The sequence below is a fragment of the Hyla sarda genome, chromosome 4, assembly GCF_029499605.1.
Source record: "Hyla sarda isolate aHylSar1 chromosome 4, aHylSar1.hap1, whole genome shotgun sequence".
Lineage (NCBI taxonomy): Eukaryota > Metazoa > Chordata > Amphibia > Anura > Hylidae > Hyla > Hyla sarda.
In genome coordinates this window covers 210,877,852-210,895,218 of record NC_079192.1, presented here as the reverse complement: position 1 = coordinate 210,895,218, position 17,367 = coordinate 210,877,852, and the positions used below count along the sequence as shown (strand labels likewise).

The 17,367-nt window shown below is 41.0% G+C and overlaps 1 protein-coding gene across 9 annotated transcripts in view; it reads right to left on the bottom strand.

The window, feature by feature from the left end:
• Positions 1-16,156, bottom strand: part of CACNA2D1 (calcium voltage-gated channel auxiliary subunit alpha2delta 1) — a 716,537-nt gene extending 700,381 nt beyond the window's left edge. For 4 of the 9 annotated variants that reach the window (XM_056573409.1, XM_056573411.1, XM_056573412.1 and 1 more), the window contains exon 1: positions 15,639-16,148. In XM_056573409.1, coding sequence (XP_056429384.1) covers positions 15,639-15,733 — 95 coding nt within the window. In that variant the 5' untranslated portion in view covers positions 15,734-16,148. Of the gene's footprint in view, positions 1-15,638 lie in introns of all 9 variants that reach the window. The other 5 variants (XM_056573410.1, XM_056573413.1, XM_056573417.1 and 2 more) reach the window with 4 other exon arrangements.
• Between the last annotated feature and the right edge of the window lie 1,211 nt (positions 16,157-17,367).

Below are 17,367 nucleotides of genomic sequence, written 5' to 3'. Positions count from 1 at the left end.
AGATCGCTTTACGGTGGTCTGGACTGCTGCAAAGGTCCCGTGACGCTGCCGAAGATCAACTCACCTGTCGCCGCTGCTGCCGTCTCTGCCGCCGGGATCCGGGTCTCAGGGACGAGGTAAGTACCGGGGCTGGGCCCCAGCACTCCCCCGTCCCCCGCCGCATCCTCCGGTCTTCCTCCCGTTCTCTCCGGACTTCCAGGGGCGGGCAGGGCGGGAGGAAGTAACCGCACCCCCCCCTTGCGATTGGTCGGTTAGTTCGAACCGAGGAATTGCAGGGGATAGGAGGAGGTGGCAGGCTTGCCACCTCGCTCCTATACTTTAGCATGGTCCTGGCTGTTTGTGACAACGGGGATCATGCAAAATTATGGGGCGGTCGGGTCCCAGAGACCCGATCAGCCCAGTATCGCCACAGATCGCTGTTGTGATTTACGATATGGCCCCCCTCTGCATTTGCCCTGGATGCCTGCTGAACAATTTCAGCAGGCATGCCGTTCCGATCTTCGCCCGGCGAGCGACGGAGACCGGAATGACTCAGGACATATGTATACATCCTGGGTCCTTAAGTACCAGGGTCCCAAGACGTATGCATACGTCTTGGGTCCTGAACAGGTTAAAGGGTAATCCGGTGGAATACAGATTTGTAAATTACTTATATTAAAAAATCTTAATCCTTCCAGTACTTATTAGCTGCTGAATACTACAGAGGAAATTATTTTCTTTTTGGAACACAGAGTTCTCTGCTGACATCACAAGCACAGTGCTCTCTGCTGACACCTCTGTCCATTTTAACCCCTTCAGGACGGAGCCCATTTTGGCCTTAAGGACCGGAGCGTTTTTTGCACATCTGACCACTGTCACTGTAAACATTAATAACTCTGGAATGCTTTTAGTTATCATTCTGATTCCGAGATTGTTTTTTCGTGACATATTCTACTTTAACATAGTGGTAAATTTTGGTCGATACTTGCATCCTTTCTTGGTGAAAAATCCGTAAATTTGATGAAAAATTTGAAAATTTAGCATTTTTTTAACTTTGAAGCTCTCTGCTTGTAAGGAAAATGGATATTACGAACACATTTTTTAATTCACATATACAATATGTCTACTTTATGTTTGCATCATAAAATTGATGAGTTTTTACTTTTGGAAGACACCAGAGGGCTTCAACGGTCAGCAGCAATTTTCCGATTTTTCTCAAAATTTTCAAACTCAGTATTTTTCAGGGACCAGTTCAGGTTTGAAGTGGATTTGAAGGGTCTTCATATTAGAAATACCCCATAAATGATCCCATTATAAAAACTACACCCCCAAAGTATTCAAAATGACATTCAGTAAGTGTTTTAACCCTTTAGGTGTTTCACACGAATAGCAGCAAAGTGAAGGAGAAAATTCACAATCTTCATTTTTTACACTTACATGTTCTTGTAGACCCAATTTTTGAATTTTTACAAGGGGTAAAAGGACAAAATGTTTACTTGTATTTGTAGCCCAATTTCTCTCGAGTAAGCACATACCTCATATGTCTATGTAAAGTGTTCGGCGGGCGCAGTAGAGGGCTCAGAAGGGAAGGAGCGACAAGGGGATTTTGGAGAGTACGTTTTTCTGAAATGGTTTTTGGGGGACATGTCACCTTTAGGAAGCCCTTATGGTGCCAGAACAGCAAAAAAAAAAAAAACACATGGCATACCATTTTGGAAACTAGACCCCTCGGGGAATGTTACATGGGATAAAGTGAACCTTAATACCCCACAGGTGTTTCACGACTTTTGCAAATGTAAAAAAAAAAAAAAAAAATACCTAAAATGCTTGTTTTCCCAAAATTTTTTAATTTTTAAAAAGGGTAATAGCAGAAAATACCCCTAAAAATTTGAAGCCCAATTTCTCCCGATTCAGAAAACACCCCATATGGGGGTGAAAAGTGCTCTGCTGGCGCACTACAGGTCTCGGAAGAGAAGGAGTCACATTTGGCTTTTTGAAAGCAAATTTTGCTCTGGGGGCATGCCGCATTTAGGAAGCCCCTATGGTGCCAGGACAGCAAAAAAAAAACCCACATGGCATATCATTTTGGAAACTAGACCCCTCGGGGAATGTAACAAGGGGTTAAGTGAACCTTTATACCCCACAGGTGTTTCACGACTTTTGCATATGTAAAAAAAAAAAAAAATTTTTTTTACCTAAAATGCTTGTTTTCCCAAAAATTTTACATTTAAGGGTAAAAGCAGAAAATACCCCCCAAAATTTGTAACACAATTTCTCCCGAGTACGGCGATACCCCATATGTGGCCCTAAACTGTTGCCTTGAAATACGACAGGGCTCCAAAGTGAGAGCGCCATGCGCATTTGAGGCCTAAATTAGGGACTTGCATAGGGGTGGACATAGGGGAATTCTACGCCAGTGATTCCCAAACAGGGTGCCTCCAGCTGTTGCAAAACTTCCAGCATGCCTGGACAGTCAACGGCTGTCCGACAATACTGGGAGTTGTTTTGCAACAGCGGGAGGCTCCGTTCTGGAAACAGTGGCGTACCAGACATTTTTTATTGGGGCGGGAGGCTGTGTAGGGGTATGTGTATACGTAGTGTTTTTTACTTTTTATTTTATTTTTTGTGTTAGTGTAGTGTAGTGTTTTTAGGGTACAGTCGCCTGGGCGGGGGTTCACAGTAGTTTCTCGCTGGCAGTTTGAGCTGCAGCAGAAAGTTTGCGGCAGCTCAAACTTGCAGCCAGATACTTACTGTAATCCTCCGCCCATGTGAGTGTACCCTGTACGTTCACATTGGGGGGGGGGGGGACATCCAGCTGTTGCATAACTACAACTCCCAGCATGCCCGTTGGCTGTCGGTGACTGCTGAGAGTTGTAGTTTTGCAACAACTGTAGGCAAACTGGTTATGTATCACTGAGTTTGTGACCTAACTCAGTGTTTCACAACCAGTGTGCCTCCAGCTGTTGCAAAACTACAACTCCCAGCATGTACGGTGCATGGTGTACGGTGACTGCTGAGAGTTGTAGTTTGCAACAGCTGGAGGCACACCGGTCGTGAAACACTGAGTTAGGTAAAAAAAAACTCTGAGTTTCACAACCAGTGTGCCTTCAGCTGTTGCAAAACTACAACTCTCAGCAGTCACCGACAACCAACGGGCATGCTGGGAGTTGTAGTTATGCAACCAGCAGATGCACCACTACAACTCCCAGCATGCACTTTAGCTGTTTGTGCAAGCTGGGAGTTGTAGTTATACAACAGCTGAAGGTACACTTTTCCATAGAAAAAATGTGCCTCCAGCTGTTGCAAAACCATAAGTCCCAGCATGCCCATAAGGGAATGCTGGGAGTTGTGGTGGTCTGCCTCCTGCTGTTGCATAACTATAGCTCCCAGCATGCCCTTTTTGCATGCTGGGAGCTGTTGCTAAGCAACAGCAGGAGGCTGTCACTCACCTCCAACGATCCACGCCAGAGAGTCAGTCCCTCGTCATCACCGCCGCCGCCGCTGCTCCTGGGGCCCCGATCCCAACATTGACGCCGGGGATCGGGGTCCCCAGCACCCGGGGTGCACGTCCCGCACCCGCTCACGTCCTCCGGAAGAGGGGCGGAGCGGGTGCGGGAGTGACACCCGCAGCAGGCGCCCCGATTGGTCGGCCGGTAATCCGGCCGACGAATCAGGGCGATCGTGAGGTGGCACCAGTGCCACCTCACCCCTGCAGGCTCTGGCTGTTCGGGGCCATCAGAGACGGCCCCGAACAGCCAGTAATTCCGGGGCACCGGGTCACTGGAGACCCGATTGACCCGGAATCGCCGCAGATCGCTGGACTTAATTGTCCAGCGATCTGCGGCAATCGCCGACATGGGGGGCATAATGACCCCCCTGGGCGATATGCCGGGATGCCTGCTGAACGATTTCAGCAGGCATCCGGCTCCGGTCCCCAACCAGCTAGCGGTGGGGGCCGGAATTCCCACGGGCATATGGATACGCCCTCGGTCATTAAGGACTCGGGATGCAGGACGTATCCATACGCTCTATGTCCTGAAGAGGTTAAGAACTGTTCAGAGTAGGAGAGAATCTCCATAGCACACATATGCTGCTCTGGACAGTTCCTAAAATGGACAGAGGTGTCAGCAGAGGAAACTTAGCCTAAAGATTTTTTTTACTAGAAGTAATTTACAAATCTGTTTAACTTTCTGGCACCAGTTGATTTAAAAAATATATATGTTTTTCACCGGAGTACCCCTCTTAAGGCTAGGGCTGAACAGCCACTTGTAGCAATATGACATAAGATCACAATGCTGCACTGCTAAAATAGTTCAGTTTTTCTTTTGACTGTTTTGAAGTGGAAATAGCCTTTAGGTGGTCACATGACCATATTTACTATCATTTAGATGTTATACATGCTGCAATCTTGCAGAAAACTCAATGGTGGTTGCCTTGGAAGAGGCAGGATGAATAAGTCAATGGTTTTGTTCTACTATAGATAAGGTAGAGGGTGAAGATTCCTGCTCCAGCCAGTAATTGAAAGGTAACCATATACATGTGAGTAATATCGTCTGAACTCACCAATTTTACCCCTATCCAAACTTTTCCCTACAGGCAGATGTTAAGGAAAAGGAGGATCGAGCTGTTGAATGCCTGATAATTTTTATTGTTAGGGAAAATAATCCCCCACTGTTCTTTTACTTTATACCCAGTGAGAACATATGTATAATTGTTGAGTCTACATGTGATTGAGAGGGAGGGGGGTGGGGGGTAGGTTGTTTGACACAGAGAACACTTCATGTATATATTTTTCTGTTTTAGTTGTAATATGGAACAAATAGGATCAATATTTAGTGTTCTTTCAATATGTGCCCATAGTCAAATACTACCCACTTTTTGTTATGTCCATCACAAAAGTAAACATAAAACATGAGTTTCCCAGCCAAGAGCTACTATACATAACATACATCACAGTGTATACTACTCCTTGTAAGCAACAACTGAAACGATCTCACATACAGATAAAGGTCAAGGTCAAGGATCACTTTTTTCCCTAAGAAAACTCTCTGTTCCACTAACCTACTGCTAAAGCGAGTCTACTTTGTGCTGCATACTAGGCATATTTATTTACATTTAGATTTGCTTTCTGTTTAAATTAGAAAGGTCTCACATACACAAGAAGCCTGCAGTATATTACCACCAAGACAACCCCTATGTGAAATAAAGCAGCCTGCAGTATATTACCACCAAGACAACCCCTATGTGAAATAAAGCAGCCTGCAGTATATTACTACCAAGACAACCCCTATGTGAAATAAAGCAGCCTGCAGTATATTACCACCAAGACAACCCCTATGTGAAATAAAGCAGCCTGCAGTATATTACCACCAAGACAACCCCTATGTGAAATAAAGCAGCCTGCAGTATATTACCACCAAGACAACCCCTATGTGAAATAAAGCAGCCTGCAGTATATTACCACCAAGACAACCCCTATGTGAAATAAAGCAGCCTGCAGTATATTACCACCAAGACAACCCCTATGTGAAATAAAGCAGCCTGCAGTATATTACTACCAAGACAACCCCTATGTGAAATAAAGCAGCCTGCAGTATATTACTACCAAGACAACCCCTATGTGAAATAAAGCAGCCTGCAGTATATTACTACCAAGACAACCCCTATGTAAAATAAAGCAGCCTGCAGTATATTACTACCAAGACAACCCCTATGTGAAATAAAACAGCCTGCAGTATATTACCACCAAGACAACCCCTATGTGAAATAAAACAGCCTGCAGTATATTACTACCAAGACAACCCCTATGTGAAATAAAACAGCCTGCAGTATATTACCACCAAGACAACCCCTATGTGAAATAAAGCAACCTGCAGTATATTACTACCAAGACAACCCCTATGTGAAATAAAACAGCCTGCAGTATATTACCACCAAGACAACCCCTATGTGAAATAAAGCAGCCTGCAGTATATTACTACCAAGACAACCCCTATGTGAAATAAAGCAGCCTGGCATTCAGCTGCTATGTGCTGGCCATATATTTTCCTGATCCAGAGTGCTCTGGACCTCAGACCTGGCCAAAGTTCTTCCCACAAGACAACAAAGGGACAACTCGGAATGTCCTTGAGTAGCCCAGCCGCTTGAACCCATTCAAACATCTCTGAAAAGACCAAAAATATTGCGGTCTAACCTGACAGCACTTGAGAGGATCTGCAGAGGAGAATGGCTGAAAATCCCCAAATCTAGGTGTGCTAACCTTGTGGCATCATACCCATAAAAACTGGAGGCTGTAATCGCTGCCAAAGGTGCCTCAACTGAGTAAAGGGTCAAAATATTTAGATCCATTTAATATTTGAGTTTTACTATTGTTTTCACTTTATCAATATAAAATATTTAGTGCAGAAAGATGGGGGGGGACATTCTTTTTATTTTTTTTTAATTTAAGAACATGGCCACAACATACCAAAATGTGTAAACATTCTAGGCCTGGATGTAAACCTGGCTCAGGGGGGCCAGACATGGTTTTTGATGCTTTGTTGTAATTTATATGGGCTCATGTAAATTGACAAAGGTTCAGCACAACAGATAAGGAGAATTGGAAAGTGGTAAAAACTATTGTGTGAAGTATTGAGAGGAGATCATATGACTGGATAGGGTGGGAAGCAGCTAACTCATAATGAAGTTTATGACTTAAAGTGTCTGCAAACATCTATGAGAAAGAGGGGACAAGAAGAAAATGTATGAGAATTTAGGGTTAGGGAAGATGAGTTTGTATGAGAGAGAACGGGGTATGGAAGCAGTCTGTAAGAAAGAAGGCAGCATCTGAAAGAGTCTGGGTAGTAATGAAAGAAAGAGGGAGCTGGAGGTACATAGGGAGCTCTGAGATGCTAGGTATTGTCTGCATTTATTAAGTGGTCTTGTCTGAAATCTGAGTTAATTTTGGGGTCTGGTCTCCGTATTTAAGGCTCGGGTTTAAGGATTTTAATTTGCAGGTCTCGTTTATTATATGAACTAATTTTGTAATCTGTCCTGAAATCTTTAATTTAGGGTCTAAATTTGATGGCTTAATCAGGGGTCTACACTGATAGAATGGGGCAAATGATGAAGTAAAGGGAACAAAACATCTACAATTAGGCTATGTTCACACACCAGAATTACTGCATGGAATTCTGCATGAAAATTCTTAAAGGACAACTACAGCGTTATTACACTTATCCCCTATCCACAGGATAGGGAATAAGTATTTGATCACGGGGGGTCAGAGGGCTGGGAACTACTGCGATCTCCTGAACGGGGCCCCCGCATTAGCGCTCAGTGAGAGCGCTAATGCGCATAGCATCGAACTAAAGAGGTCGATAGTTACACCCCCTCCCCACCCCCTCCCCATACAGTTCTATGGGAGAGGCGGGGAGGCACAGATGCTGCCTCCCCCATAGAACTACGTGGGATTCTGCTGTCCCATTCACACAGCAGAGTTTTTTCTGCAGAATTTCCACAGCAGGAATTCCATTGAGGTCAATGGGCAATTAATTTCTGCAGAATTTCCATCTAGAATTACATGCAGAAATTCTGTCGCGTGAACATAGCCTTACAGAATGTACCACCTGTGAGTCACTGAATGTAATGGTCATGCATTCTGTGACTACATCTGATGAGTTCAAAAGTCAGACTGGCCTAACATGGCGATAATACAGACTCCTTTTAAAGGTCTGTGTTATTTCACATTGTTCTACTGAAATAAAAATAAAAATTAAATTACCTAGAACTAATGGGTCTGAGTGTGAAGACAGACCACAAAATTGTGCTATGGTTGAATGAACCAGGCATTGGACTGTATTCACAAAGATGTGAGATTAGTAACTGTATATACTGTATATAAAAAAAATAAAAAAATAATAAATAAGACCAAACCCCAAGATACCAGGATGATATAATATATCAATTTATTGTGACAGATTTCTAAGTACATTACAGTAGTTTTTAAGCAAAAGAGACAGATTTCATACAGAACAACAAAACATTTACGCACTACCATTTAGACTGATACTAAATGGACAGAAGTTGGTGAAATATCTGTATGTGTAATGCACCCTCAGCCTATGTGCACCCAGCAGAATTTTCAAATGGAAAGCGGCAAACAAATTCAGCTACAAAGTCTCCATGCACATGACAGAATTTCCACAATGGAAACATCTGCTGTGGAAATTCCAATTACGGCCTCCGCAGAAAGATTTGGTATGTCAATTCTTTCTGTGGAATCCGCTCGGAAATGCATTGCAGTCTATGGAAACGGCACATTTCCGAGTGGTCCCATTGCTGGCACCTACTGTCTGTGAAATGTCTGTTGAAAAATTTCTATGCGGACATTCCGCAAAAAGATCAGGCATGGGAACATTTCTTAACAGGTTGCTGGTAGATACAGTAATAAGTGCTGTTTTATAGTGAGACAATAATAGCTTATGCATTTTAGGCTATATATTAATGTGTAAGTGGCACTCTTGTCTTTGTCAGGGGTTTCTGCAGGTCCCTAGGTTAGTTGGGGAGCCCTGATAAATTAACTACATTAAATCTAGACACCCATAATTTAGCCCTGTAGTTGACTATGATTTTCAATACAAAGGGATCCTGTATATGTTTGTCTAAAAATAGGAACCAATGGGTGATGCATGTAACTGTACAGAGTTATGTATTTGGTGTAACTGTATATAGCAGGAGATATTGAACAATGGGCTGTAGCAAAGTGTGAACAGAGCCCAAATCTGGCATCCACAACAGACTTAAGGTAATAAATACTGAAAGCTCTAGTAATATGATTGATGACATTTCTCGGTTATGTAAAACTTATGTTCATTTAGAAATATGACATAGAAGTCACAATCAACTTTAACGCACAGATGTCTAAAGGAGTTGATTGCAATATACCTGTTCAATAGACTGCAAAACAAACAGAAGACAGATGATTGTTTGGAAGACAGCATGCTTACTATAGGTAGGATGGAAACAAAAGACATAGAACAATTGGGCTGCGTGAGAGAACAAAGGTAACGACTGCAAACCCACAGCATGTGTATACAAACCCAAAAATAAGTCTCAATTACATATGAAGATGAAATAAAGAAATTTGACTATTAACAGAGAAGACAGCGTATGATGAATGTCTGTATAGTCAAGACTGATCAGCCAGCACAGATAAGGCTAAGTTCACACTGCATTTAGTCTTTATGCTCGGGAAGAACATTTGATGCATGCTGTTCAACATATGCAGCAGATGTATGCAACGGTATACCAACTGGATATGTCAGTCAATGAAAGAATGTTTTTTTTTTTTTTAAGCGCTGTATTGAAAAACGTGATCAACTGTGCATTTCAATGTAGCTGAGACAAAGATATAATAAACTACACACAAGCCACATTCAACATGTGATTAAACCTTCACTAAAACAATATTTATCATGCAGGCGATAAGATGAACAAAGAAATAAAAAATAACAAACATTTACCGGTATTTAAAAAATAGTATAGCCAGCAATCTTAATAACATAGTACAATAATAAAGAATATAAATTATGTATCTATGAATGGCAATAATATAAATCAATCAATATGATCTTCACATATTTTTTACTTGTTTTGATGACAACAATATTGATGACAACATATTACATATGTAACTTTTAATGAAATATTTATAAAATAATCTAGTCTAAGGCCCCATTCACACTACAGGTATCATCCAGCTTTTTTTACTGCCGTTATTTTACAATAACGGATAAAAAAACGGATGCAATAACTGATAATAATGTATGATAACTGATGACCATCATCTGTTATTTTTAATGTATTTTTTTCCTAAAAAAAAGCTGATGTTGTTCATCTGTTATCATCTGTTATCACCAGTTACATCCGCTTTTTTTTTTATCAGGTTTTTAACCGTTTTTTTTTGTAAAGCTGTACTGAGCATGATTAGTACAAAAACCTGATGTTAAAAAACCGCCAATAACGGATGATAACGGATGTTTTCTTTGAACATCCGTTTCCAATCGACTTCAATGTTAAATTTTTACGGCCGTTTTTTCCCCATTATTTTTGCCAGACCAAAAATTAGTGCATGCACCGTCTTTTGTGCCGGCAAAAATAACGGACATTAGTAAAAACGGACATACCTGATGCAAAAGGATGGTCAAAAAATCCCATTGACATGAATGGGATTTTTTTATGGCCGTTTTCAGGACTTTTTGCAGAGAGTAATAACGGAGGTTTTTACAGGATGATACCTGTAGTGTGAAAGGGGCCTAAGTAAGATATAGGCTAAATAATAACAACTAAAAACACAGATCTCCACCTCACTCATGCTATACATAAATAATAAACTTGCAATAGACAGCAAATAAAATAAAACCAGTGGTCACGCTGATGTACTAAGTAGTGCTAATTAAAACGTTCCACCAGAACTTCCATGATTAGCGAGTGTGAAATAAACTAGATAGTAATTGGTTGGAGGCCCATATACAAGTATCACATCTACCCATTGCTTAATGTGTATAAATAAATCACACCTAGTAGTGAAATGACTGCAGGGGAAAGTCAGTCTCCAGACAGCACTGCTGTAATAAATGAAGGCTGGAGAGCCAAGGTAACCAACTACATGTAATTAAAATTCATATTTTACCAAACTGTCACATAGCACAAAGGAGGGCCAGATTACCATCACATTGGACCTGCTTCAGTAAATTCACAGACAACAGGCATCAAAACCAGTGGATGTGTTTTAGAGCAGTGCATTTCAAGATGAGCCCTGTGATTGATTTCGGAGTGTGTGGTGATGTATAACTGTCTAATGTAACACATGCTCACTGTCTGCCCTCAGGGATCTACATGCAAATTAGACAGATCGGCTAATCAGATTATTCTGGGGAGCACTGAGCTGCTTTTGTCAAGGGCCAAATTTTTTTTTTCCATTGGATATAGCTGTACATTCAATTAATTTGACTTACATTGCTAAGACTGGCTATGGGCTGAACATACTATTGTATGAAAATAATCCCATTTGTGTTCTCAATTCATAAAAAATATAGGCATCAACCTACTACAAAGATCCCCACATATCTTACTGATAGGCAACAAGTACACAATGCTTTTGGCCAACATGATATACTGTGTGTGTGTTTGTGTAGGGGTGGTTGTGTGTCTACAGCTATATTTAAATATATGTATTATTAATAATGTCATGATTAAGTGTTATTAATAGCACTCTAATAATCCACAACACAAATAATATTTATCTATCCATCTACACCTGAACATTCTACATCAGCAACACACACAATAATTGTGGTGAAGCGACTATCAAATATATCAATGTATAAGGCTAAATATAGGATTTTTTTTATTTTTTCCCATAGATATATTTTAACAATATATTAGGAATCACCTCTGTAAACACACAATAGCAATTTTTCATGTACAAGAAAAGTAAGTGAGAAAAATTCTAAATATTCCGTAAAGCTTCCAGTTACTTCTAACCAGACAAATTAACTAATGTCTTGAGATTATGAAATAAAACAACTAGATGTTATATAGATTATAATCCATGGTTTGCTTGTTTACAAGACATAAAGCAGCATTTCCTCCCAAGCATCCGTCAGGTGCGTAAACATTATCTTGAATGCTAATATGCTGGAAACACACTTATGTTGTCTAAATAATGAAATACGGTAAATATTTTTTACTTTATTAAAATCTTATATCAGGAGCTAAACTCTGAACTGAATTTCTGTGTGATGCATTTGTCATATAACTTGTAGGAACAATCCAACACATCAAGTTCAAATAGCATCCAGTATGTCACAGATGCCATATTCTGTACTAAATGCCAAAATAGAAGCTCGAAGATAATTTATATATACAATTAAGTTAACAATTACGAAGCATGCGTGGGCAGAGGCTGGGGTGTACAGGAAACAATCCTCTCCCAGCAGTGTACACAGCACAAAATGCATTTTCTATGATTTTCCTCTCAGCATTAAGCTATGTTCACACATGGTATTTTAGTCAATATTTTGGGTATTTTTAACCAAAACCAGGAGTGGAAAGACACAGAGAAAAACTGCAATGGAAAGATAGATACTCCTTTATGTACTGGTTCCACTGCTGGCTTTGGTTAAAAATACTAAGCAAAATATTTATCAAAACACAATGTGTAAACATAGCCTTAGTGAGTTATTTACTAACAAAATAGTATTCCCTGAACACCCTATTTACAATATATCCTATCTTCTTTCTTTTGTATTGATTTGTATTTAAGTATGGCATATCAATATTTCACAATATTATATTTCTCTGCTTTGTACCTATAGTTTTTTTTAATCATATCCTACAGTGACAACCCCCTCCAATACATTCATTTCCAGCAGTAGTTACAATTACATTACATATATATACATGGTCCAAGATCATTAGAGATTTGACACATAACAGCAGATGACACACCAGCTTAAGTAGAAAAGACACCACCTGTTCCCTGAATGTGCAAACTGTTCTACTGTTAAACAAGTGACCATGCTTCTTTACCATCATCTGAATATTAGTATTCACTTTCTTTTTGGAAACACACACACAATGGATGCATACTAGGACACTTTACCAAACTGGTTTTGACCAAAAAGATCCTCAGTAACATCACCATTAAATGGACTTAAAAAAATTAAAAACAATATCATAATCACACATTATGGATATACAAAAAAGAAATACAGCCAGACATGACAGAAACATAGCAACTGATTATAGTTTTATATATATATATATATATATATATATATATATATATATATATATATGTGTGTGTATATATATTACATGATCTGCACATACATGTTAATTGCTAACAGTCAAATAGGTTTGATGTTGGTGGTTAAAAATATTTCTGGTTATTGAATATTCCACTTTGCAATAGTAAAAAAATAAAATAAAATAAAAATAATAATAATAATAATAATATATATATTAATAATAATAATAATATATATATATATATATATATATATATATATATATATATATATAATAAATTTGAGTAGCCATATTAGTCCAGTGATGCAGATGCAAATCAAAAAATGTTGTAGTATCTTGTAATACCTTTTTTATTGGAATATATATATATATATATATATATATATATATATGCAAAGCAGTTCATCACACCAGGATGATACTTACCCCATACCCGAGATATATATATATATATATATATATATATATATATCGGGTATGGGGTAAGTATCATCCTGGTGTGATGAGCTGCTTTGCATATTCCTTATATATATATATATATATATATATATATATATATACACACACACACACAGTTATCTTACATATATATGTTTATATGTTTATAATATAAATATCTATTAAGCAAAACATGATAAGAAAAAAAATACCATGTATATATGTAGATGCTGTGTATAATATAACTATATATATATATATATATATATATATATATATATATATATATACACTGAAAATGTGTGTATTTATAGATGAATGCTACATATATAGATGGTATGTAAACATAAGCATACATATTTTATTGCTTTTTAGAAAGGTGGGTGTAAAGGTTTTCTCCAAGATTCCCCTACAACAAGGATTAGGTAAGTAATATTTCCTATCTGTCAATAACAGCAGAAGCCCCCATATTATGAGAGCCTGGGCTCCTTTCTGAATGAGCTTGTATACTGGGGCTAAATAAGGGAACATTGGCTGGATGTAGTGACATAAACTCCCTCTGGAATATAGTAAACACTTTTCACAACAGTGAATGAAAATTTAATGTGCTCCTGACATGTGAGTGGGTGAATAGCACTCAGAAGGACGCTCCTGAGATTTTATAGACTACAATTTACCAAGATTATATATATATATATTATAGATCTTCATAAAATGAATCCTCTCATTTGGAAAGAGGAGCTTACTGCAAAAACAACAAAACATAGGTAGCACAATGAGCTTTGTGGCTAATTTCAATTGTTTCTCTCCAATTACCAGGAAATGAGCAAATATGAGGCTCCTGTAAAAAAGTGTTTTTTTTTTGTTTTTTTTTTTGTTTTTTTTTTATTATTTTTTTTTCCCTTTTGCCTTTTAGTAAACAGAAAAGAATCAGCCACCAGAAGCCTATTACATGACTGGTGTTCTGCTCCGAATGTTTAACATTGAAACATTCTCTTCTTCCCAGTGAAGTATGTGCTGTGTGCTGCCAATTCTTCTTGGTCGGATACATAATGGAATAAATCCTGGGAACAGGATCCATTTATAACAGCTCACAAGCAGCACTAATTGGACAAATGTACTACTGGCAGCAATAGGAGAGAACTCCCTTCATTCTGTCCTGCCCCAGTCACCCAGCACTAGGAGGGCAGATCACATTCACACTTGGGCTTTGTTAGTTAAAGTGCCCCCCTCCTAAACAGGTCCTTCTTCTGTGCCTGTCAGGCAGGGAGCAGCCCCTGCAATTAGCAAAGTGGATTCATGGTACATGTGTGAATCCTCCCAATAGATATTCATCTCAGAGCTACCAGGGCAGAACCGATGAGCCTGAGATCACATAGCTGCTATCCATCTGATCAGTGTTTCCCAAGCAGGGTGCCTTCAGCTGTTGCAAAACTACAACTCCCAGCATGCCCAGACAGCCGAAGGCTGTCTGGGCATGCTGGGAGTTGTAGTTTTGCAACAGCTGGAGGCACCCTGCTTGAGAAACACTGATCAGATGCTATCTAACCCTGCATCAGATGCTACCTAACCCCCATCAGATGCTACCTAACCCCCATCAGATGCTAACCCCCCATCAGATGCTGTCTAACCCCCCATCAGATACTATCTAACCCTGCATCAAATGCTATCTAACCCCAATCAGATGCTATCTAACCCTGCTTCAGATGCTATCTAACCTTGCATCAAATGCTATCTACCCCCCATCAGATGCTATCTACCCCCCCCCCATCATATGCTATCTAAACCTGCAACAAATGCTATCTAACCCCCATCAGATGCTATCTACAAAAAAAAAAAAAAAGATGCTATCTAACCCCCATGCCTAAAGTGTTCTAGTAACACAGGCATCCTTCATCCCTCCCAGTCATGGGGGGGGGGGGGGTACAGATGACATCTCAGCGTTGCTCACATCTTATTCCAGACACATGTCTGATATATGACTAAAGGCAGCAGAGATTCATGGGGCTTTTTCCCAGAAAGCAACAACTGTCACAACAAGCCTGCTTGATGGGTCCCTTGGTTTTGGGCTGTGTATTCAGTGAGGAGGGCAGCACCACAGGTTGTATGCAGTGCAGTGCAGGGTCAGAACTTTAATCCAGTTTATTCCATAGGGGAGCTGAGACATGACCTTCCCTTATAAAGAGATAGCATGAAACTTTAGTCCCAGCTCAGCTTCACTGCCAGTTATATTTAGAGTTGGGACTCACTTCTGCTTCCTTGCAGATTCCCAGGGCTTATAAAAAGTACTGCCCTATCACTAGCAGATCTAAAGAGCAGCAGAAAAGGCATAGGTGCCCCCAGAATTATAATCAATGATAAAAAACAAGCCAGGTCACATGACACTTTACATGGCATCCACATTGGCAGCAAACCTGGGTACTTACGTTGCCGCAGATGGAAAGTATTCTTCAGAGGAAGGACAGATCAGCAAGGATTGGAAAAGTGTCAGGATAAGGACTAGGAACCAGGAAGCAGCCATCTTCACAATCTAACAGGCAGATCTCCAGTATCATACACAGGGATGGGATATGGAAGAGACAGATGAGAAACTCCAGGCAGGCACTGAGCACAGTCCCGTTACTCCTGCAGCCTCATCTGATCAGCCGCCATCAGTGATACTTTAGGAAGAGGTCTCAGCTCCTGTCTCTTCCTCTCTCGCTTTCCTTTTCTGTTTTATTCCCCCGATGGTGGAGAGGGGGAGGGAGGATGAGGTGGGTAAGTTACAAGGGAGGAGTGAGGGGAGGCTCCTGCACTGATCACACGCTCCAGGAAAGTTAAGTGCACTGTCTGGAGCTCAATCACGGCTGACAGCTGGCCACACCCTGCTCCGGGACCACAACTTTACCCATCAGATGGCACTGGTGCCCCCCAGCACCATCCACAGCCTCTGCTCCTGCATTACCGTAATTACCCATGTGCTGCGGCAGACCTATTGTTTCCAATTACCAACAGTCCTTATCTGCCATGCTCATCTACATCATACACTGGGCGAGCTCCTCCATCCACAGGCTGCAGCGCGCCCGTCTATGCACTCACTGGGCAAGCTATGGGCACCACAGGGGGCACAGCACACGCCAGCCTCTAATGCAGTGTGTCCCAAACAGGGTGCCTCCAGCTGTTGCATAACTACAACTCCCAGCATGCCCGGACAGCCGAAGGCTGTCCGGGCATGCTGGGAGTTGTAGTTTTGCAACAGCTGGAGGCACTCTGGTTGGGAAACACTGCTCTAATGTCAGCTCTGGGCACGATCAAGTACAGGAAACCTTATACTATTCACAAAGTGATATGATGAATGAATTCAAATAGAACTTTTATGAGTGGCAGCTAAAATACAGATTCAGAAAACAATATGGGGGAGATTTATCAAGACCTGTGCAGAGGAAAAGTTGACCAGTTGCCCATAGTACAGTGTCCATTTTAGGACATCGTCAGTCGTCAGACGTAACTCCGTCCTCTGTCAGGTGAAACGGCGTTCCGTCTCCTCCCTCAGGCCAATCTCTGCCAGTCGCAACTCCGCCCTCCGTCAGGTGAAATGACGTCCCTCAGACCAATCGCCGCCAGTCGCAACTCCGTCCTCCGAAACAGCATCATGCCTCCTCCCTCACACCAAGCGCCGTCATCCTTCAGCCACAACTCCATCCTCCCTCATCCGAAACTCCGTCGTCCAAAACGCCGTCATGCCACAGATGATTCTCACTCAGACACAACTTCCTGCCGCATAGAAGAGCCGACGCTGCACAGTATGTATAGCAGAGTCGACGCTGCACATTATTGTATAGCAGAGTCGAAACTGTGAAACTTGCACTTGTACTACAGACACTACATGTGCTACAGAGTCGGAATAGCAGAGCCGACATTGAATCCTAAAGTCTCTCATCCGAAACTCCGTCATCCCTCAGACGAAAAACTTTCCTGCTGTGTAGAGGCGAGTCAGTGTCGGCTCTCGGCTATACGGGTTCTGCTGTACTCGCTATTCAATGTCGACCTGCTATACGGGTTCTGCTGTACTCGCTATTCAATGCCGGCTCTGCTATCTGTAGCACATGTAGTGTCTGTAGTACAAGTTTCACAGTTTCCACTCTGCTATACAATGCTGTGCAGCGTCGGCTCTGC